General features: G+C 46.5%; 1 protein-coding gene across 4 annotated transcripts in view; it reads left to right on the top strand.

Annotated features, from left to right (window-relative positions):
• The window catches only part of LOC147633268 (protein CNGC15b-like), a 57,709-nt gene that overhangs the window by 5,253 nt on the left and 28,211 nt on the right, over nucleotides 1-24,245 (top strand). For 2 of the 4 annotated variants that reach the window (XM_086806299.1, XM_086806297.1), the window contains exon 2: nucleotides 23,014-23,560. In XM_086806299.1, the coding sequence (XP_086662425.1) occupies nucleotides 23,014-23,560 (547 nt within the window). Of the gene's footprint in view, nucleotides 1-23,010; nucleotides 23,561-24,245 lie in introns of all 4 variants that reach the window. The other 2 variants (XM_086806296.1, XM_086806298.1) reach the window with 1 other exon arrangement.

Genomic DNA, 24,245 nt, shown 5'->3' with positions numbered 1-24,245 from the left:
TTGGAACTGATTTGAGGGCTTACTTAGGTACTGGGTATGTGTACCTACCCTTAGGACTACTTCCTCTAGCTTTGCCTGTTGCAGACCACTACATCTGCTATCCTACTGCATCCTTCCTGTTGGAACTTTGGACCTTCCTTGGGACATAGCTTAGTGGGCTGAGCTTGAATGCTTTGATACCAATGTTGCATGCGCAGAAGCCTTGCTGTACTGATCCAGAGCCCTAAGCATACTTAAGAACATTGATGCTAATTAACTTATGATTAAGACAGAGAGGAAAGAGAAAAAGAGAGATATTAAGTGTCAGGTTTTCTTTATTCATATGGTACAAAAAGGTAACTTAATGCTTGTACATGATGTAGGGCTAGCCCCATAGGGGTGACCTAGGCCCCTTCTACGTGAGTCTTGTTGATTCTAGATGATTGAATGTTGAGCTAATGAATGATGATCTGCTGAATTATGAGTTATGCTTATATATATGGATAGGACAATAGTTGGCCAGCTGTAAAGCTGTCGGCCTCATGTACAGTCCCATAAATGCTTATACTAACATATAATGCTAGGCATGATGGCATAAAATGCTGGATCTCCATAATATGCTGGCCGACTAGTTCTGGTTGCTATTTGATGCTGGCGGACTGATGCTAGGAGATGTCCACATGCTGCCGATTATGAACTGGTGTGCTGTAGATGATGATGGTCCTGACAATTATGACTTTGATGTTGATGTTAATGCTTCTGCTTTCTACTGATGGTGACCTAAATGCTTATCTTAACTGCCACACTAATCAGGGATTAAGCCAGTCATGCTGAAGATTAGCCATGGCATAGGTGTGCACGTGACACTCCGAACCACCAAAATATACCTTGGAGATGACCTCACCCCCCTACAGGTGGAACATAGGAAAGCCGGGATGGTTCAGGTTATGGAAGCCTGCAAGGCAGGAAAATGGGCTGTTTATCATGATGACCGAGTCATCATCATGGATAAACGCCCCACATGATGGTGTGAGACCACAGATGCGTTGAGGATGGGAGTATGGAATTGCAATGGAACTCTATGGTCAGCTACAAGAGGCTTCACAGAGACTTACACAGATAGGGATATTATCTTCTACACAGAAACGCATCAAAGCCCTGAGAGAGGGCTACCCAAAGTGGAGGGTTACACATGGGAGTCAGCTTTCAGAGGACAAACACGCACTACTAGGGGGTGCGTGGCTCGGGAGGAGTGGTATGCTTGTTTCGCCCTCGCTTGAGTGTCATGCTCACAATAGTTAGACACGATGAGGAGGCTCGCTTTATGTGGATGCGATTAGCCAGGCCTGGCTTGAGAGTGATGCATGCAGCATATTGCAGTATGCTACTGCCCACCAGAGAAATCAGAATATGCATGCAGGTTGACAGAGAAAGGCGAGACTCCATATGTGCGGTTATTTGCACACATTGCAGAGTTCTCCCAACTAGGAGAGGTCCTCCTATTAGGAGACTTTAATGCACGGACAAAAGGGGAACAAGTGCAGACATATGACTTCCAAGGAGATGCCACTATGTTGTCAGAAATTGACTTGGTTGAGATGGGCCTCCAGAGGGCCAACCAGGATATGGGGAATGTAACACCATATGGTAGACACTTCTTGGAGATGGGGGCTATGCATCAGCTGGTTATATATAATGGGCTGTCCAGATGGCCACAATGAGACAGCCTTATATATCTTTTCCGCATGGGGGAGGCACTAGTACGGTGGATTACCTCATGGGGTCTCCCACTCTTATACCACACATCCCAGAGTTCACCATCCCTCCTCCCTCCATACTAGCTGACCACACAATACTTTCTTTCATGATCTCATGCCCCACCTTACCGCCCACACCCACACCCACACCCACACCCCCTACCACCACCTTCATTTCCATCATGATCTTGACCACATCTATGAGGAGGACATCTCCCACCACATTTCAGCTCTTGACTTATCCCTCCCTATCTCCACCATTACATCCCAGCTTTCCTCCATCATCCATGACTCCGCCCACGCCAGCTTCCCCTACACCACATGCTCCACAACAAGTTTGCCAGTGGGATCCCAACCCCAGAATGGATGGTATGATGAAGAGTGCAAAACCACCAGGCTTCGCCTCTTACATGAGAGGGAACATGGGCTGATTTCAACACATAAGATGCAACACATCTTCCGTACATTAACTCGCCGAAAGACATGGGCATATCTCGCTAGACGAGAACAAGAGTTATACTAGCTCTTTTAGAGCGAGGACAACTCAGAAGCTTGGCGCATTCTTAAAGAAAAAAGAGCACCTACACTATCATAGATCCTAGCCTTTGGGAAGCCTATGCACGACAGTTGTATGATGTGCCAAACCAACCTATACCACAAGTGTCACACATCCTTCGGCCTACATCATCTTCTCTTTGATACCCCCAATGTCACTAGGGCTCTTAAAAAGCTGCATAACGGGAGAGCAATTTGCGCGCGGGACATTTTGCCCACGAGCACCACGTATTGGCTCCCATTCTTGCTAGTCTTTTTAACAGAGCACTCTGTGAAGGCTTCCCACCCTCCTGGACTACCAACACCATTGTCCCCATCCACAAAGCAGGAGACTCCACGGACCCAGGTAACTATAAGACTATCATGATTGGTCACACAATGACCAAAATCTATGGGGCAGTACTAGAGGACATGATGAACTCTATGGCAGAGGATGGGAAATAGAGCATCAGGCCAGGCAGGCTTCAGGAGAAACTTCTCCACGCTGGACCATATCTTTACTTTACGGGCTATCATAGAGGAGGCGAGGTCCTCAAAGAGACATGTGTATTACTACTTTGTGGATTTCCGCAAAGCCTTTGACTCCATCCCTCGATCCCGTCTCATAGGACGCTTGCAGCAGCTCTAGTTCTAACATGAGATGATATGGGGTGTGAAAGCACTATATGAGGTAGTACTCAGCCGAGTACGTGCATCTGGTGGGACCTCGGGAGATATATGTAGCACTATTGGGGTTAAGCAGGGCTGCCCACTCTCACCTACACTCTTTGGCCTATACATTGATGAGATCGCAATATTTGTGGATAGTTTCGGAGGTAGAGGTTCACCACCACTGGCTCAGACAGTAGTGCCCATATTGCTATATGGTGACAACATTGTCTTGATCTTAGATTTAGCCGAGGGTTTACAGAAACACTTAAATGCATTGGACGGATTTTGCAGGGAGAGAGACCTTAACGGTCAATTTGGGCAAAACCAAGGTTATGGTCTTGAACACATCTTATGCAGTCGCGTCACGGTTTTCTTTCATATACAGAGATGCCCAAGTGGAGATTGTGTAGAAGTATGTGTATCTAGGAGTCACTTTTACAGGCCCTTTGTTCTGCATGACCACAATTGCCACTGACCGACTTGCGAGGGGCATGCCTCCCTAGCCCGTATGGAGAGACTGTTTTTCCAGGCACATTTCCAAGAACCTTGCACTAAGTGCTGGCTCTTTGCTACTCTAGTATGACCAATGGCTATGTATGGTGCAGCCTTTTGGGGGCTAGGCCTAGGGAAGGATCACGGGAGGAGCATAGAGAGGCTACAGGTGATGATGTTGTCACGCATGATCAGGAGTAAGCCATCTGTACCACATGACATTCTACATGCAGAGTTTGAGGTGGCCCCACTGGTTATAGATGCCCTTTTTCAGACTGCCACTTATATTCAGCATGTATACATGCTTGACAGAGATCGCTTCCCATGACTAGCACTAGAGTCCTCTATGCAATTATATTGCGAGAGGGAGAGGGAGCGATTGAGATGAGCTGGACTGCACTGCTCCTCAGCGACACGACCACCACCGTTACTGACACATGCATGGTACTCTGAGGTAGTTGAGTGGTTTCATGCACATGGCATATAGATGGACCGTCTCCCCCCGTTTCAGTATAGCATGGATTCCCCCTACCTTAATCTCTCACGACATGAGATCAACCGGATCATCCGGTTAGATCTACTTGTGCTTGTCACCAATTGGCCGACCATTTGGTCCATCTCTAGATTTGTGTCTCGTTCACTTGAGGCCAGGCTGGTGTCTCATGTGAAGAGGCCAGTATTTTTGCTTGACATGGACAGGAGCCAGACTGGTGCCACCCGTGTGTTAGCAGGATGGTGTCGTATGGACGGGAGCCAGACTGGTGCCACCCGTGTATGACCTGGACTGTGTTTTATCCATGGGATTGTCACGCCATGGAAGAGCCAGTATTCGTGCCGTGTCTTGCCTATGGGACTGTCACTCCATAGGGAGGCTCGTGCCTGGAACTGTGTTTTACCTATGGGACTGTCACTCCATAGAAAGACCAGGATTTATGTTTTATGTCGTGCCATTTTTGTGCCCGACAGATATTTTTTACTTGTTCCATGAACCGGAGATATGTCCATGATACTATTTGCACATGCACTCATGTTTTGCATGTTTGAAACTGTTTTCGCATGACTTGTATTTTTGTGTTTGCCTGCTTGACGTCACTTACTGAGCGGGGACGCTTGCCAGTGAGTCATGAAGTTTGCTCAATGCTGCATGTGAACAGGTGGGAAGTGTATTGCACTTGTTGGTGTAATAGTTTTAATTCTAACCTTTTGTTTTATAAGGTTGTATATTCACATTCACTTAAAAGTGGGCACCCACTATGGGCACCCACATAGGGGCCAAGGTGGGGAGCCACACTTAACCTTTGTGTGTGTGGGGGTGGGTGCATGGTCACCTACCCACACCACCATGAAGCTGGCCGCCCCCATGCAAACGTGGGGAGCCGGCCAGCTGTGGTTGTTTACTTCTCTCCATCCTCTACAAAAGAATCGTGTATCCTATTGTATCTCTACAATAGGATACACGATTCGGTGCGCCTCCTCCACTTCAGGCTGCGCTTCTGCTCCTCTCAGGTTGGGCATGCCACCTCCAGTAGGCTGCTGCGCTTCTGCATATAGGCGGCGGCTGTGCCCTACATACAGGCGGTGATTATCCACTTCAGGCTGCGCTCCACTACCACACAAGCTGCGCTGCCTACTCTGCAGGCGGCTGTGTGAGCATCTTCAGTCAGGCGACCATACAGGCTGCCCCTTCTCCACTGCAGCCAGGCGACTGTGCGCTTCATCCCTAGCGGCTGTGTGACCAACTTTAGCGGGCTGTTCTCTCTGCTCTACAGGCAGCGCAGGCTGCAGCCAGGCACCTCCTATCCATCAGGCGGCTACACCACAGGTTGAAGGCGTTGCTTCTCCTACTCTGCAGGCATCTCCATACAGGCTGCGCTGCCCCTTCTGTGTGTTCTCTCCAGCAGGCTGTGCTCTGCAGCCAGGCGGCTCCTCTTCAGATAGGCTACTACTACTCCTCTTCCACAAGAAGGCGGCTGTGTCTTGCACAGCAGGTGGTGGTTCTCCTTTGCAGGCAGTTGCGCCTCCTTTACATAGGCGGCATCTCCTTTCTTCAGGTGGCTACACCTTCTACACATGTAGCTACTCCTCTTTCTCCTCGACATGCTGCTGCACCGTGGTGTCCCTCTCAAGTAGCTGCACACAGACACCATGGGTATTGGTCTTCCATCTGAAAGCTACAAGTAAGTGAATTCAGATTTAAGTTAAGAATTGTGTTGTAAATCTGATAAAGGATTCTCTCTCTACGGCTAACACCCGTTTGGTGCCGGGTAGTCCAAGCTTTTGGAGAACCACGGTCCAAAACTGAACCAATCCGTCGTGTAATACGAAATGGTCCACGGTATCTAGGGGATAATTTCGGAGATCTACCTGTCCGTAAAGTCTCGGAATCTTTCGGAACTCGCAAATACACCATCGTTTCTTCAGAGAACTCTCTGGGTGAACGATGTCTATTAGAATAAAACCTGTCTCGGTCTTGAGCACTTCTAATAGATTCCTTCGCAACTTGTAACATTTCCTGCATATCTTGCAAAAAATTACGTGCTGCATCATGCTGAAGTCGTGAGAATCCTACTGTGACAGGTGATCAAGGTTGAAAACCATACATAAGCATGAAAGGACTAAAACCTGTATTCGTATGCTTAGTACTGTTATATGCAAATTCTAACATAGAAAGATAATCCTCCCATGAACTCTGTCTTTTGGATACATATGCTCGAAGCATATCCTCCAAAATCTGATTCACTCTTTCAGTCTGGCCATCAGATTGAGGATGATCTGAGGAACTCAAATTCAAAGTTGTTTCCAACTTTTTAAAAACAAGTTTCCAAAAATCACTCGTAAACTTAGAGTCCCTATCATTGACTATGTCCTGCGGTAACCCGTACAATCTAAACAATTGCTCGATAAACTGCCGTGCTAATTGCGTAGCTGTAATAGTCTTCCGGGTCGGTAAAAATCCAGCCATTTTTGTCAAGCGATCTACGACAACCCAAATAGAATCGTGGCCTTGATGTGTTCTTGGCAATCCGGTAATAAAATCCATGGAAATACTTTCCCATTTATTACCTGGGATTTGCAAAGGATGCAACAACCCAGCCTGTCTAAAGCGTTCAGCTTTGTTTGCCTGACAAATCTGACACTTGAGAACATAATCTTCTACATACCCTTTCATCTTTGGCCAATAAAAAGTGTGTTTCACTAACGATAGTGTCATGTGTACCCCAGGGTGTCCAGCAGAAGGGGCGTCGTGACACTCCTTAAGAATCTTGGACCTAATGTCCGGGATCTGTGGTACACAAATTTTGTCATTACGGAATAGTAAACCATTCCGAATCATCCACCGGCCTCCTGCAGCCTGAATGGTAGACTACTCAGTCATTGAGTCTTGGTCAATCAATGAGCTCCCGTCCTGGATCTTCTGCCAAAATGGACCAAAATAACTATCAGTCCTGCGAAGTCCTCTCAATGACTGAAATAAGTCAGTAGAAATCTCGGTGAACGACAAAGTATTCACCTCTCTAATTCGACTAAGCGCATCTGCAACACTATTCATGGACCCGTTCCGATAACGGATCTCAAAATCAAAATCTTGCATTAACTCCGCCCAACGAGCTTTCCTTCCTCTCAAATCATCCGCATCACATATATACTTGATTGACTGATGATCAGTCAATACCACAAACTTGGAGCCATATAAATAATGTCTCCAAACCTTGAGAGCGTGAATCACAGCATAAAGCTCCTTCTTAAGGGTTGGCCAACGAGATTGAGTGTCGTCTAGCTTTTTACTTTCAAAAGCAACTGGTCTACCATCTTGAAATAGAGCATAGTCACTGGCATCAGTTTCAAGAACATAAGGCCGACTAGGATCAGGTAATGCTAAGATAGGTGCTTCCTTGACTTTATCTTTCAAAAGTCTGAAGGCCATATCCAAATCGTTATTCCAAGTGATAGGCTGATTTGACTTACGTCCACGACCTTTCAATAAGTCGGTCATCGGTGAGAGTACTCCCGTACAGATTTACGAAGAAAAACAACAAAATCGAGAAAAGAATGAAGTTGTTTCACTGTTCGCGGTATAGGCCAGTCCAGAACCTTCTGAACTCGGTCATAGTCAATCCATCTCGAGTGATCTTGTGTCCCAAGTAAATGATGTTGGTCATAAAGAACTCACATTTACTTAACTTAGCATATAGTCGATTCTGTCTTAAAATAGATAAGACAATCGTGAGGTGTCTGACATGATCCTCAAGAGTACGACTATATATCAAAATATCATCCAGGAACACCACCACAAATTTTCCCAAATGTTCACGAAAAAGATCGTTCATCATTTGCTGGAAAGTGGCTGGAGCATTGGTTAACCCAAAAGGTAATACGAGAAACTCCTAATGGCCATACCTAGTCCGAAAGGCAGTTCTTTCGACATGCCTTTCATAAATATGTATCTGGTGATAGCCAGTACGTAAATCTATCTTCGTGGAATATTTCGCTCCTGCTAACCGGTCGATCAGGTCATCTGATCTAGGGAGAGGATAACGGTTCTTAATGGTCAGCTTGTTCAATCTCTTGTAATCTATACACATTCTCCAGGTGTTGCCTTCTTTCTCCTAAGCAACACAGGTGCACCCCAAGGTGATTTACTTGGACGGATCTGGCCCATCCTCAAATAATCTTTGAGTTGTTTAGCCAACTCATCTTCCTCAGCTTGGCTCATCCTGTAAGGTGGAATACTGACAGGATGAGCACCAGGGATCAAGTCAATACGATGGTCTACTGCCCGTTCAGGTGGTAAACCCGATGGCAGTTCCTTAGGAAATACATCTTGAAACGAATCAAGTATCTTCTGTAATTCTTTGCTTTCAAACACACTTAATTCATTTACATCCAAAGAGTCTATATTTTCTAGATGCATTACATAGCATTCCAGAGTATCTTTGTAGTCCTGAATCTGGATTGGAAGCATCTCCACCTTTCGATCCCAAACTTGCCTTCCCGCAGGTAGGCGTACCTCATAGGTATGATCGCTGGGTGTCGTATCAAGACTCAATTTTTGCACAAGTTTGTAGTTAACAAAGTTGTTTGAGCTGCCAGGGTCTAGAAGAATGTGAATCTTATGGCCATTCACGTCTCCATAAACTCGGAGAAGATCATGCAAGCCAAATACTTTAGAATTGAACAGACAATCAGAACAAGTACTAGGGCGAGAAAGTACATAATTGACGTACCTATCAAAGACAACTGATTAGCTGCTTTTGGCTTGGGTCCTGCGTTTGTCTTTGCATCCTTTTGCTTCGGGCACTCGTTACGCATGTGTCTTTTTTCTTCGCAGATAAAACAACGTCCTTCCTTCTTGAGCTTTAAAGCAGAGTCACATGGGGACGGGGGACGGGGACGGGGACGGGGAAGTGCTGTCCCGGGGACGGGGTCGGGAACGGCAAAAGAAAACCTCTTTTTTAAAAGCAATTTAGGAGTTGTATGCATGACATACATATAGAGACACACTTTGAACAAAATTTTACACCGAATAGACAAAAAAACAAGAGTCATTTTGAGCAAAATGCGCTAATAAAACATCGATGGCACACTGATTATGTGATTGATAGTCTGATAGATACAAAGAGATAAGTACATGCCTCATGGGTAGTGAGGGTTACAAAAAAGAGTGGGTACAAAATAGGGATACTAGATAGATCACAATAGATCATGGCCATTGGCAGTGGGCACAAAAAAGGTGAGATGGCTCAAGGCTCAAGAGTCAAGCCTCAAGCTCCTGAAGTGCTAGCCTTGTGGGAGGCTTGGAAGTCTAAGTCGTCGATGCCATTTGAAGCCTCCTCCTCCCCCTCAGGCTGTAGCTCCTCCTCTACCTCCTCAAGATGCTCCTGAGCTGCAGGATCCTGCTGTGCCATCTCCCATTCGGTGAAGGGATCCGCCTTCCCTGTTGCTGTCGCACATAGCATGCGCAAGTTAGCGCTCACAAAAACCAAATCACTTGCCCTTTGCACTTCAAGGCAGTTCCTCTTCTTAGAGGCAATGTGACTGTAAACGCTCCAAAGTTGCTCCAAGCAACTAGAGCTCACAGCCTGGCTAAGGATGCGAATAGCCAAGCGCTGCAACTCCGGCCCATCTGATCCGTAATCCTCCCACCAAAGAGGAGACCCAATCTTGAGGCGGTCAAGCTGTGCATCTAAACATCCAAAAGATCCCTGCTGCGTCGTGTACTGAGATAGCTGGTCTCTGATCTTCCGCCTGATGGTAGGGTCGGGCTCTAAGCGCTCCAAAATGATCCGCCATCCCCTGCTTACTTCCTTGTCGGCCTCTTGCTTTCTGCCCTGGAACTCTGGATCAACCACAAAGGCAGCCGCATGAAGAGGGGAGTAGTAGGAGTTCCACCTGGACTCACATAATGAGTGGATCTCCTCAAACTCGGCCCTGTCTGGCACAAGCTGCTGGAGTGACTCGATCATGCGATCCATGGCCTCATAGACCTTGCCGATACATGGTTCACGGCTGTCAATGACTCGTAGAAGGTGAACAATAGGCTTGACCAAGGCATCGAGTGTTTTCACCTTCTCCCACCAAGCGGCATCATCGGCGCGATCTCGGCACGTTCTCCCTGTTGCCGATTTTGACTGCGGCATGGTAGAAAATTCATCACTAAGGAAAAGCCCTCTTAGGGCTCCGCCACATGTAGACAAGCGGCCTAGCATGAGGAAGTTGTATGCAAACCTTGTCTCAGAATACTTGAGGAGGGAAAGAGTGCTCCTTTTAGAGAACTCATGTCGCAGCCTTTGGTGGTTGAGGACAAAGGATACAAGCTGGTTAGCCTCCTCAATGGTGGGTGCAATCCATGGCAAGGCACCTATGTCTTTGAGGAGGTTGTTGAGACAATGGGGCATGCAAAAAGAAACTGTGATGGATGGATACATTGACTCAATAATGGTCCCGGCTGCCCTATTTGACGCCTCTCCATCTGCCACCATGCCGACCACAAGCTCCGGCCCAATGACCTCGATCGTGGATGCCCGTTCCGCGGCAAGCACATCCACGGCCTTCCCAGTGCCACTCGCATCATGTGACTCGATGAAGTACACTTTGCCCCTTGAGTAGGCCACCACTCCATGGATGGAGCGCTTGCGCGTGTCACTCCATCCGTCTACAATGAGAGAGACTCTGTTAGTCTCCCACGTTGCCTTTGTATCCGCCGCCGCGTGCTCAACGGCCAACTTCTCCCTATCAAGCAAAGTGGTGCGAATCTTTTCCGATGAAGGTGGCACATAAGAGGGGCCATATTCCCCGATCTTTGTGGCCATCTCACGGAAGTAAGGAGACCTATTTCAAGTAAGGAAAACCATGTAGCATGTTAGCTTTTTTTGGCAATATGACAAATGCTTTGAAGCATGAGACATTAAAAAAAAAAAGAGTGAAGAGAATTGAGTCTCGACTCTCACCGTGCCGCTTGAAACGCAATGTGGTCGTGGTAGAAGAACCTAGCCACCGACCTATCCACCTCAGCCTTCAATTTTGGGTTCCAATTCTCGTTAAGAGTGGATTGACGGCGGATGGGAATGGAGGCACCCGATGTGGATGGAGTGGACTTGAATGGTTGAAAGCTTGAAGCAAGATTTGGGTTCCTCTCCACCTCCATTCGCGTCGGTTGCTCTCGTGCTCTCACCACATCATGAGGATCAACGGCAACATGTCGCCCTCTCTTTGCCGCCTCGGCCGCCTCATAAACCTTGAGCTTCTCAAGAAGCTCCGCTCGCTTCTCAAGAGTAACGCGTGCGTAAAATTGCACTTGATGACCGGCCTCGTGCAAAAAGTGAGCTCGCACTTTGTTGGCGCCGCCACTTCTCTTGTAGGAACAAAGCTTGCAATTCCATGCCCTTGAACCACCGCCCACTCCACGACTAGTGTAGTGGACCTCATCCCACCATGACCATGTGTGCACCGCCGGCCTCCTTCGTGAAGAGCCCGCAACGGAAGATGTGGCGGCGGCGCCTTCACCTTGAGATGCCATGAATGATGATAGTGTGAGAGAGAGGGAAGAAGGGTGCAATAGAGAGTTGCAAGTTGCCGCTTGACTCTTGAGGCTTGCAAGTCTCAAGAGGGATGGATCATGGAACTTGGAGAGAGAGAGAGAGAGAGAGAGAGAGAGAGAGAGAGAGAGATGGCTTGGAGAGAGAGAGAGAGAGAGAGAGAGAGAGAGAGAGATGGCTTGGAAGTTGGCACAACTTGGAACTTTGAAGTTTGGATTCTGGAAGCTTAAGGCTTGAGAAATGAGTGTGGAGAAAAGTTCTAGAGTGTGCCTTTTTTTATAGCTGGAAATCTGCCCGTTTCTGCCCGTTTTTGGCCGTTTTCTGCCCGTTTCTGGCCGTTGGAGGCGTCCCCTGCCCGTCCCGCGTTTCGGGAATGCGTCCCCAGGACGACCTCATGCGTCCCCGTGTTGCACGGCGTCCCCTGCGCGTCCCACCCGTCCCCGGCCATCCTCGTCTTCGCGTCCCGCGTCCCTAAGGCCCGTCCCCGCGTCCCCGTGTGACTCTGCTTTAAAGCCCTAAGAAGTCGTTTCTTCTTCGCTGGTGTCGAACTGGAATTCTTCGGAGTTTGGTCCGAAGACTTTCCTTCTGTCGTGTTAGCCATAGGTGCGGAGAACTTTCTTTTATGCTTGTTCCCGTGCTCAGTAACGGGTTTCGACTTGGAAGAGACCATTGTATCATCATAGATACGAGTTGAATGAATGGCCTCGTCCAATGTTTTGCATTTGTTATTTTTAACATGTAAACGGTATGAGTCTAGTAAACCAGCTACGAAGAATCCCAAAAGAGTAGTGGGATCCATCTTTGTAGCTTTCATCTGCAAGTCCCTAAACTTCTGGAGGTAGACCTCATAAGTGAGGTGCTGCGAGGTCATGGTCAAAGCTGAAAACCGGGCAACAACATCATAATCATCCTCTTTCTTGAGGAATTCCTTCTTGAAGACGTCTTCAAATTGTGCCCAAGTCGTTGGCTTAGGGTTGAGTTCCTTCCACCAAAGCAAAGCTTTTGCCGGACAGGAATCGTGCTGCTAACTGGATCTTTTTTCCATCATCATATGGATGAAACTGAAAGTGAACTTGCCACTTATGTAGCCACGTGTCCACGATCTCCTTAGTGCGCCGCCCCCGAACGGTTCTGGAGTAATGTTGGGGCCTAAAGCAGAGGCCAAGGTATCCATACCTGATAGAGTAGAGAGGGTAGTGGTCAATAGAGCGATGGAGTTCTGCAAAGCTTGCATCTGGGCTGCGATTTGTGTCTGACGTTCCGACGAAGAAGCTTCGAGAGCTACTTGGAACTCTTGGAAATCTGATTTTGACTCAAAATCGTCAAAAAGATCGGCATCGGTACCTTCCGTAGCCGGCAAGCCTTCGCATTCCACAAGGGGCTCCAACTCTGATTCTTGGGTCGACATCGTGAAGAGGGTAAGGGGAGAGAAAATTCGATCTTTGCACAACAAAAGTGCAAGGGAACTTGAGAGCTTGAAGCCTTGAGAGCTTGAAAACTTGAGAGATGTGTGGCAAGAAGCCCAATTAAGGGGGTTTATAAAGGTTTCCACAAAAACTAAAAGCCCCCAAAAGCTATCTTTGGCTTTTGCTTTTGTGTTTATATATATATATATATATATATATATATATATATATATATATATATATGGATATATATATATTCAATTTTCTTTTTAAAAAAAACACGTTGAACCTTAGGGACCCTTAACTTTTTGTAAAAAAAAAGTTCAATAAAAAACAAAGTGCCGAATCGGGCTGGCGCATGCGTTCATTGTTTTTGTTTTTTTTTTCTCTGTCCCGTCGGAAATAGTGCCGTCGCTTGGACGTTTGCGTCGACTGGGCTTTGTCGACTAGGCTGCGTGTGGACTGGGCTACGTCGCCTAGGCTTGGGCGCCTGCCACGTAGGCCTGGCCGCCTATGGCCGGTTGCCAGTATAGACCTGGGCGTCAGCCTTCGCAGGCCCTGGCGTTGGCCTGCCTGGCCAAGGCGCCAGCCTTCGTAGGCCCTGGTGCCGGCCTATGTAGGCCTGGCCGACTGTGAACTCGCCTGCCAACGAAGCTGAACGCAAGCAAGATGCAAGAGGACACGTAGTCTAATAAGCCTAATGTGCATGCAGTTCCTGATATGCAGGGTAGTGTTGATCATGCTGGCAAAGAGGAATATTTCATCCCTATTGTATCACACATCCATATTAATAAAGCAATAAAGGAAAATTTGGTAGCAGATGCATTGTCGAGGAGGCCATATGTGGCTGCAGTTACAGTGACCTCTCATAGGAGATTTATCTGCTATGCAAGATATCTCATTTCATTTCATTTCAAATTTCAATTGTTATTAAGTTGTCCATTTCAAATTGTGATATTAAGTTGTGCTATTACGCGTGTGGGTGTCCAACGGAGTCTATTCCCACGTGATGGGATCGGTTTCAGTGCTACACATACATCAGACATGGGTGTCTCTGACAGAGATTGGTGAGAAGTATGAGTTCTACGGAGATCACTTCTTGAGACTCTCCGAGGATGGATTCTTTGAGATCCTGGGATACATACAGGTACACATGTCACATGCTATGCGTATCATGATCGGCCAGCTCAGGGTATCCTCCCACCACCTTAGAGTAGAGACTGGCAAAGTTGAGGATATCCCACATGAGGAGAGGACATGCATAGGATGCATCACAGGAGCAATAGAGGACGAGGCCCATTATATGTTCAGTTGCCCGGCTTACTATGAGATACGGGGGAGATTCCACTGCCTCTCTCTCGAGGAATTCAGACCACCCACACGGGTGATACAGTGTGAGGATCAGAGGTGCTTGGGCATGCACTTGATGGCGCTTAGACGACACAGGGATGTTGTGTTGAGGCAGCATGCTGAGAGACACCACCGGCTTTGACAGAACACCTCACAGAGAGCCATCATAGATTTCTTTGTGGTACACACATCCACATCGGAATCCACTGCCCACAACAGTTCCTCTACTATGATATCAGAGCCCACCACCCATACCCTCGCTCCATCTCCATGTCCCAAAGGAGTTCTTAGTGAGAGAGCTTGATCCATTCTAAGAGCCAGACGCCCCCGACCCAGAGCATCAGGACCCTTCACCACATAGAGACAGATTTGTGAGGTTCTCCGTCGACATGACATGCGAGGCCTGACATTCACTCCATCAGATCGGTTCTGGCTGAGGCGGGTATCGTCATTAACTGATCATAGCATATCTCACTCTACACAAGATCATCTGTTGATCACATGTACTGTTAGATGTTTTCATTTTACATTTTCTTTCAGTTTTCCATGGCTCAGTATATCCATGGTACCATTGTATTACTTTTGGTCTCGTAGGCCCTTGGGGTCTTCCGTAGATGTTAATATAACTTTCTTTCTTTCTTTCTTTCTACTCAATGAATTTGGCAAAAATGTTCTTTGGTTTGGAGAAACAAAGAAGAAAAGACGATGAAAGATGTGAAGAAGCAAGAAGAAAAGTTGAAGAAGAAAAAAAGAAAGAAGAACAGAGACGTGCGGAGGAACAAAGGGATAAGGAAAATATGAGGAAGACTAGTGACATCGAGAAGAAGCCGACTGAGAGTTCCAACAAAGACTCAATTGGTAGGCTATGCAAATCCAGCATCAGTAGACCATGGCACAGATTCTGGCATCCCTCCCCAAGATGGTTCCAAATCCCTCGTTCTCCACCACCCCAACCACCATCGTCATCCGAACTTCACCAAACTTTAGTGAGTAGTATGATGGTAAGTGCAATCATGCTGCTGTTACTCAGTTTATTCATCAGTTTGAAGCACATTTTCCTTTAGCTAAAATCAACACAAAGTCCATGTGGCAGCACCCCAACCCACTGGGGAAGCTGTTATTTGGTGGCAACATTGGTCTCAACTTCACATAGACCCATTAACATGCCAATTTCAATTTGATTGGGCTTTTTTTGTGCTGACCTCAAGGCCCGTTTTCTTCCACCACAGTATATGACCAATCTTGAGGACAAGTTTTACAAACTCACTCAGAATGGTTCCCCTGTTTCGACCTATTCCAACAAGGTCATTACCATGGCCCAACAATTGGGTATATCGGAAGAAGACAAGCTAAACATTTCATTAGAGGTTTAGACAAAAAAATTAGGTACCCAATCAAGAATTTTGAGCCTCATACTTATGCACGGGCATTGACCCTTGCTTTGAATTAGGAACTGATGCTGAACGGAGGTAAGCCCAAGTAGGTATAGTCTAGTCCTAAGCCCCACTATAGTAGTCATCTACCCAACAGTCATCTAACCAGGGTAGGGGGGCTCAGAACATAAGAAAGATTCCATGCCCAAGAAGACTCATGAGGAAAAATCTATGGAGGACATCACTGGAGGTTATGGAACATACTCGATTTAAGGCAGAGAACCGTTGTTTCTTCTGCCACACTATGGGACACGGGAAGAAGGATTGTACTAAGTGGCAGGCCGAAAAGTTTGCCGAAAAGTCTGCCAAGGCACCCACTTCCACAGTAGTGACTGCAACCTCCACATCCACACCTCCACCATCTGCCTTCAATGCCATTTAGCTATTGCTTGCTTTGAATTTAGTGCCACCAGTGGTATTTGATGATAAGTAGGAGGGTGAGTGAAACCGATCCCGTCAAGTGGGAAGACTCTGTTGGACACCCACACGCTTAATAGCACAACTTTAAAACCACAAATTTGAAATGGACAACTTAATACAGCTTGAAATTGAAATGAAAATGAAATGGAAAGATGGACACCAGCACTGGGGCCGGAATGGGCCGACCCCCCCCTCAATATATGATATATTTATTGGGAGTATTTAATAAATACAATGCTCCATGGGTTCCAAGAACCAGATGATGTCCATGTACATATGAAAACAGTACCAAACAAATATGCTCGAAGTCGACGTTCGGAGTAGACACTCCAAGCAGAACGACCACTAGCGTGGTCCAGTCTCTACGGTCTTGTGCTTTCACTGGACTCCGCGGAGAGCGCCTCACTGGTGTTCCGAGACCACGCACAAACAGGCGCTCTCGTACTAACGCCTGGCTCTCTCGATCTCAGCACCTTTGGACCGAGGTTCTCCAATAAAGCTTGGACTACCCGGCACCGAACGGGTGTTGGCCGTATAGGGAGTCGGGTGTCATGACCCTATGTTTTTCTCTGGACAAGATGCAGGTGTGCACGGGGACATGGTGGACAGTGTGAATGGCATTAGGTGGGAGTGAAGAAGGGAGCCCATGTGTGGACAACCCCATGTGTGAAAGGGGGCAAAGAGATTTTAGTTTAAAAGGTTTAAAAACCTTTAAAAATTATTAAAAAGCCTTTCATTAAAGAAAAACGTGGCCCATATGCTATTTTGGGGCCACGTGTGAGCTTTTTGGTAAAAGAGGGGCTGTCGGGCAGAAAAAGCAGCAGGCGCCTATCTTTTGGTGTGGGTGTGCTTTTCCAGTCAGGAGGGCTGCTTATCTGGATATACAGGCGCCTATCACTCTTGAGAAAGTCGACGATGTGTCCCGGCAACGGAACCTTGTAAACCGGCCTTCAGAAACCAAAGGGCGGTGGAACAAACACTCGCACATAAAACACTTCAACGCCATTGAGGACCAAGAAAAGGAAAACAAACAGGGGGAGCTAGAGTGCTCCTGCAAAAAGTACACGGACACCGATTGGCCCCAAATCGCAGTGGCGTCCCTTGCGGTATTTCTTTAATTGATTAAAAGAGCTTTGATTACAATATAAGGCTGGTAACTCAGCCGTCCCAGTAGAACTCCTGAAGCCTGCAAAGAACCTGCATCTGGCTTCTTGTCCACACGGCATCCACAAATGAATCCAGCCATTGTTCACATCGAAAGACTCTCACACATTGAGTCTGCATATAGAAGCTTTCTCCCATGATCAAGGCTGCCACAACCATCCATAGCCTCTCACACTATGAACAGCATCACAGCCTGACACATCCAGTGCTTCTGCATCTCAACACAGACTCCCAAACTGTCCGTCAGGCCGGTTTACAAGGTTCCGTTGTCGGGACACATCGTCGACTTTCTCAAGGAGGCGAGTCCGTGGTTGCTTTGGTCGGGACAATCGCCAACTTTCCTAAGGGGGTGAGCTCGTGGTTGTCTCATGAGAGTCACATCAAAAGCTTCAACATGAGGAAAGTGAAAAGGAAGTGCAGGACACAGTACAGGATTTTGTGTCTTTGCCTATATGAGGTGAAGAGTAAGAGCTGAAGATGAAGCTCAGGAGAAAAGATACCAAGGACAAGAAGTAGTCGGCCAGGAACAAGAAGCAGTTGAAGTGTTATGGTGCAGGAGATGCGTTGAAGGCTATGGCTTTCGACAGTTTGTCACCAGTGGTATCTTCATAGAGGCTTCATGGGTTCGGAAGACAGTTTGTGGTGATCTACTATGCTTCATCGGGGACTTCTGCTTACCACTTGGGTGGAGTGCAAGCAGGTTTTTGTGGCTTGGATGGCAGTCCTGAGTTGGGAGGAGGCTCTATCTTCTGGCCGACTGTACCTGCAAGTACCCGACTTCAGTTCTGTGTTGGCCGACTCAGGACAGCTGGCTGACTGGTATATGTGGCTGGTCGTGGAGATTCAAAGCCTGTCGGCTGCTTCTGCTGTAGGCCGACTGCTGTATGTGGGCCATATAAAATGGCCCCACAGCCCTTGCAACATTGTGTATCATATTCAGGATCTTCTTTGTGTATATAGAGCAGAGTTACACGCCTCTATCTCTCTCTCTCTCTTGTGCTGTTTTTTTCCTGCATTGCATTTGCTCTCGTGTTCCCAGATTTGGTCATCATTTCCGCTGCGCATTGTGACAATTCCCAAGATAGCCCAGGAAATCCGCTCATTTGTGGGTCTTTGTTAGGCCTGCAGCACGCATACGGACAAGTTTTGTGACCTTGCAGCACCTCTCACAGGACGTTGATAGGTTTTTTTGTGCTCAAACATTAATGCCCAACAGATGTGCCTACCCCAAATCCAGAAATGAAAATAAACACGCTGGATATGTTTAGGACCTTAGGGAATAAGGCTGTTGCATGGCCACCTACAACTAGTGGACTGATGTTATTAGCTGCAGTGAAGTGAAGAATAGAACTGTTGCATGTGAAGTGAAAGACTTGCAGTGTGGCTGCTGAGTTCATTGTTGCTGGTTCTTGTGATATTGAAGGTACATGCTTGAAGAGCTTGGCTTAGATCATTTGTGCTGGATCCCTTTGTTCCGTTGGTGTTTTCCCTTATCTGTTTAATTCCCAAGTCTCAGGATTGTTGAGACAGGCTCTTTATCATCTATATGCATCTGTAGTTCTGATTGATGAGTTGTTTATACTCTGAGATATGTTGATTGGTTTGAGGTTGTTATAAGAATTCATGTGTGAGTGAGGATCTGAGGTCTGCTAAACCAAGTCTGTCAGAAAGCTTGTTTTGGAGTTAGCAGGGTCTGATTGTGTCAGCTTGTGTCAGTTGTGTACTTGGTTTTGTCAGCTGATGTTGAGGGGTATCTCTTGTCTTGTTTGAAGCCTGTGAAGCTTGGTCTAACAATCTGAGCATAGGAGGAAGTTAGTCTGACAGCTTGATAGGGTTTTGGGTTGGATGTTGGTCTGTGTTAGCTGAGGGAGTTTTTTGATCAGAAAAGTGTTAGCTAGGTTCAACTGAATATCAATAGGAATCAGTTGAAGGTTTTGAAGGGTAGATATGTCTTCTTTGGGTTGAAGTCTTGGGCTTTGGTTTGACTGTCATAATTTCAATCAGCAGTCTATCAGAATTGCAGAATTTGAAGGGGGAAGCATTCCAAAGTTAGCAAGCAGTCAGCTGCTGTCAGCCATGAGTGTGTGAAGTTGAGTCTTGTTATGATTTGGGGTCTTTGAGGGATTGGAAGTGCTAGAGGACTCTGGGGTGTTCAGATCTGACTCAGAATTGAGTCAGTTGGGATAGTTTGGTTAGATAGGTGAAAATCCAATCAGCAGAAGGTCAGCACAGAGAGTCAGCTGAGGGTGTTTTTGGTCAGCTGTGGTCAGCATAGGGGTTAGGGAAGGAGATCTAAGCTGTAGTCAGTAGAAGGCTTGAGGACATCAACTGAGTGGATTAGTTCCTTGGATTGGTGTTTTTGCTGGGGTTTTGGTGCTGATTTGCTAGTATCCTCCTCACGGTGGTGTGTTCGAACGAGCTATAGAGGTAGGTTCCCCTGACGCATCAACGTGAAGACTCGTCGCTAGAAAGTGTCCGATACGGGCAAGGCTTAGAGGCATTCCAGGCATTAAAGAAATTTGCCGCTGAGTCACTAGTCTTAAAGTTGGCATCATGGGACGATCCTTTCGAGGTGATTACTGATGCTAGTAACCTAGCCATTGGAGCTGTTGTATAGCAAGATGGTAGGCCAGTGGCTTATTATAGCCGCAAGTTGAATACAGCCAAAAAGAACTATTCAGTATATGAGAGAGCTTTTGAGGGTGATGACAACGCTTAAACATTGGAAACATTTCCGTTACAGGAGAGATTTCACAGTTAAGACCGATCACGAGGCATAGGCATGGTTGCAAACCATGCCCATGCCTAATGGATGACGTGCAATCTAGATGGAGTCATTGTTCCAATAGTTTGGGGGAATGATTGAACACCTCCTTGGTAAGAATAATCCCATTGCTGATGCTCTCAGTCGTAGAGGCACGATTCAAACATTGCAGGAGTCCACTGTGCTGGAAATTCAAGGAAAAGACATGGAAAGCATGAGGCACAATATCCGGATTCGGAAGAATTCGGGACTCAGTATCAGTTGGTCCTCAGTTTAGAACCAGGTCACTACTGTATATAGGATGGATGGTTGTTTTTTAAGAACCGCCTATCTGTACCTAAAGAAAAGCGCCAAGTCCTTCTCCATGATGCCCATGATTCTCTTGTCGGAGGTCATAGAGGTATCAACAGTACACTGGAGAAGTTAGAGCGGTCATTTTATTGGCCCAAAATGCAACGGATGTCTACCAACACGTCCAAGCATGCCAAATATGTCAAAAGTGAAAGTTCCGCATAAGAAACATACAAGATTACGCGAGTCTTTGCCTATTTTAGTGACACCTTTTCACGACGCCAGTATGGACTTCGTAGACTCTCTTCTCGCATCATCTGGATCTAGAAACACATAGTACATAACTATTGTGGATAGATTCAGTAAGTTCTGCATGCTCATTCCATGCAAGCAGATAGCCACAACTAAGGACATAGCTTGCTTATTCATTCGGTTTTGGTACCCCATTGGTGGTGTGCCACGTACAATCACATTAGACAGAGATCCGAAGTTCACGTTCCATTTTTGGAGAGCGTTGTTTGACGACTTTGGGACGAAGTTGTAGGTGTCCAATGATTCCGTCCATAGACAGATGGCCAAACAGAGATGTATAATCAATTGGGCTTTGATGTTCTCAAATCATACTGCCATGACTAGCAGTCGAAATGGGAACAATATCTTCCGTTGGTATAAGCAATCGTGGATGATTCTCTCTCATCGAGTATTGGTCGGAAATGGGAACAATATCTTCCGTTGGTATAGGCAATCGTGAATGATTCTCACTCATCGAGTATTGGTCGGACGTTGTATGAGGTCGCATTTGGTCGCCGATTCTCATCTCTTTTGATGAGACAGGTATCACCATCCCTAGAGGCCAACAAGACTACCGAAACATTCTCGAAAATCATTGAGTCATTTAAGGAGCGCCTTGCCAAAGCTTAGGAAGCTTATACTCGACAAGCCAACAAATCCAAGAGAGATGTCAACTTTAAGGAAGGGGATTGGGTATATCTCTGGATCATGAAGCAACGGTTGAAGCAAGCGGGCAAGTGTTGTCTCAAGAGAGATGTCAACTTTAAGGAAGGGGATTGGGTATATCTCTGGATCATGAAGCAACGGTTGAAGCAAGCGGGCAAGTGTTGTCCCAAGCTTTCATTCCGTAGTTTTGGCCCTTTTCTAGTGATTCAGAAGTTAAGTGATGTCTCTTTGAAGTTAAAGTTGCTGGAAAGTTGGAATATACACAATGTCTTTCATGTTTCTTGGTTGAAGCAATATGTAGATCTAGCATTGCAGGATGTATCAGAAGAGCAGTAATCAGATATGATTGACGAAGTAGAAGTCATAGAGCCAGAACAAATTCTTCTCCACAAATGGAAGCATGGTTTTGGTTGACAAATCAGATAGTTTTATATGAAGTTCAAAGATCGAGGAACTCATGAAGCAGAATGGCTGGATGAAGAGTTCTTTCAGGAGTACCCCCAGTTATTGGTGGACTACATGGAAGCCTTGAACCTGCCGCCAAGCTAAGCAAGAGGGAATGCCATGTGCACCGTGCGTTGGGGTACACAGTGACACACTGGCATCATCATCAATGCAACATTTGTACCGGAATAATGCCTTTTTAGGAATATTTGTCATACGCCATGACCCCATTGTGAGCCCTTAGTCCAGGGACAGTCAGGCACGAGCTACATAGGTTAGTCTCCGAGCCATAGAGGTCAGTCTGGAGTCGGTCCTCTTAACCCACTTGGAGAACCCCATCAGATAAGTGCATGTAGTAGTCAGCCTTAGCATGAGGTTTGCATCAGAAGCATCATTAGCATGTAGGCAATTCATGGGCATGAATACAAAGTTGTATTTGCAGCCCTGCATTGTGCTATGTGCAGCCCATGCCTCATGGGTACTCTTGGGCAGCCCATGCAACAGCCTAACATGGCTGTAAGGCACAGTCGGCAGCACCTAGTGGGCATAAAGGACTGGCCGACAGCATCATTGAGGCAGCAGAAGTATGGGCAGCATTAAATGCTTATTTTGGCATTTTTTTTTTGTCCAATAGGAACTGGCCGACAGCATGAACTGGCTGACCAGCAGCAGCAAGTGTTCATATATAAGCAAGCGCTTGTATTCAGCACTAATCGTTCATCATAATCAAGTCTATCAAGCAGAATTCAGGCATCAAGTCAGCCTACAGTCTCCTTCCTCTCTAGGCAAAACCCTGAAGTCCTCTTAGCATTCAGCCAGCATATGTGCAGTCCTACAGCTATCCTGGACTTGCATAAGTGGCCCAGAAGAGTCTTCTACAGTGCCCTTGGATTGGTGGATTCTCAGCCGACGTACGTTCTTCCTCGTCCTTGCGTTGGGAAGTCTTAGATCTTGTTCTAAAGCATTGTATAGCAGTTCTCCAAAGAAGTAATATAAGCAAATACTCTTGCTTGCGCCGCATGGGGGGGAGGGGTGCTTCAGTGGGTATTTGAGACCCAATACTATGTCGTGTACTTTCTCTTCTCTCTCTCTCTCTACTAAGTGAATGGATGCTAAAGATCTCACCAAAGTAAAGGTTTAAAGAAGGCTGCTTGTGCATTACCACGATCAACCTTAGTGCATGTAACAAAGTATATGCTTGGGTTTCTGAAGCTGATGGTAGGATAATGGATATTGTACTGTGTTCATAATGCTTGTTTGAAGCTGTTGTAATTGGGATTAATCATTGTGGGTGCATTTTGGTTTCTTCAGCAGGTATATAGACGGCCTGCACACAGACTATGAGCCAGCAGGTGCATACAAGCAGCGACACAGTGCTTTCGCTTCTGAAAGGACCTACTCATTATCAGAGTCTGTGAGAAAGGGATCCGAAGGTCTCCGAAGCATTGGGAAATCACTACGGACGGGAGTGTCCAAGGTCTTTGCAGAGGACCATAAGGCCTCTAAAAAAATAGTATTAGATCCCAACAGCAATTTTGTGCAGCAATGGAACAAAATATTTCTGGTCTCATGCGTAGTGGCCTTGTTTCTGGATCCCTTATTCTTCCTCTTGCCTGCTATGGGTAAGGACAACTGCATCAAGATACAGAGGTCATTGGAAGTGGTGGTAACAGTACTCCGTACCATAACAGATACCTTTTATCTTTTTCATATGGCCCTCCAGTTTCGAACTGCTTATGTAGCACCGTCGTCCCGGGTGTTTGGTAGAGGAGTTCTTGTTGTTGATCCTAAGTTGATTGCAAAGCGCTACTTATTGAGAGACTTCTGGCTGGATCTCATTGCAGTCCTCCCCATTCCACAGGTAATTTTCTATTGTTTTAAGCTGATGATACCCATTTATACCCCAACACTAGACATCCATATTGAGTTACTTGTGTTAGTATTTGTTTTCAAGCAATTTTGACTTGAGTGAAAGAGTTTATTAGTTTTAAGTTCATCTGGCATAGCAGCTGGTGTTATATGTCCTATATTCTCAGAAAGGGCAGATGTGCAATTAGGGAATCACCGCGCACCCTCGCATTACCAGCAGTCTCCTTGCAATCATGCGCGTGTACCCTGATGATGTTGGACACATAATTGATGGTCACGCAGGCGCTGTTGGCGATATGGATGTTTTGACCCCGCCTGTGGATGGTTTTGTAGCTGTTCATAAGAAGCTCCTGCTCCAGCACGTTGTTCATGGTGGAAGTGAAGGTGATTCACAATGACTCGGTCTGAACGACAGCATCGCGCAGCGTGCCAGGCTTCAGGTTGACGGTGTTGTCTCTGAAGGCATGAAATCCTCCTCGGTCCACACCTGCTCATTAACTTATAATCCGTCAAGTCCAGTGAAGTTAGGGCCACATCCTTGACTGTTGGAATGAGAGGACAATCAACCCTAAGGGTGGTGAGATTCCTCTAGGTGCCAAGTTGGTCATTGCCTTCAAAAGAGCAGTTGATCATGACGGGGCAAGTACCCAGGACACTCTAGAGAGCAGTGCTGTACT

The sequence above is a fragment of the Cibotium barometz genome, chromosome 12 (genome assembly GCF_041138505.1).
Source record: "Cibotium barometz isolate CiBa-2024 chromosome 12, ASM4113850v1, whole genome shotgun sequence".
In the NCBI taxonomy this organism is placed as follows: Eukaryota; Viridiplantae; Streptophyta; class Polypodiopsida; order Cyatheales; family Cibotiaceae; genus Cibotium; species Cibotium barometz.
Note: the sequence above shows the minus strand (reverse complement) of the source record. Positions and strands in the feature narration are given on the sequence as shown.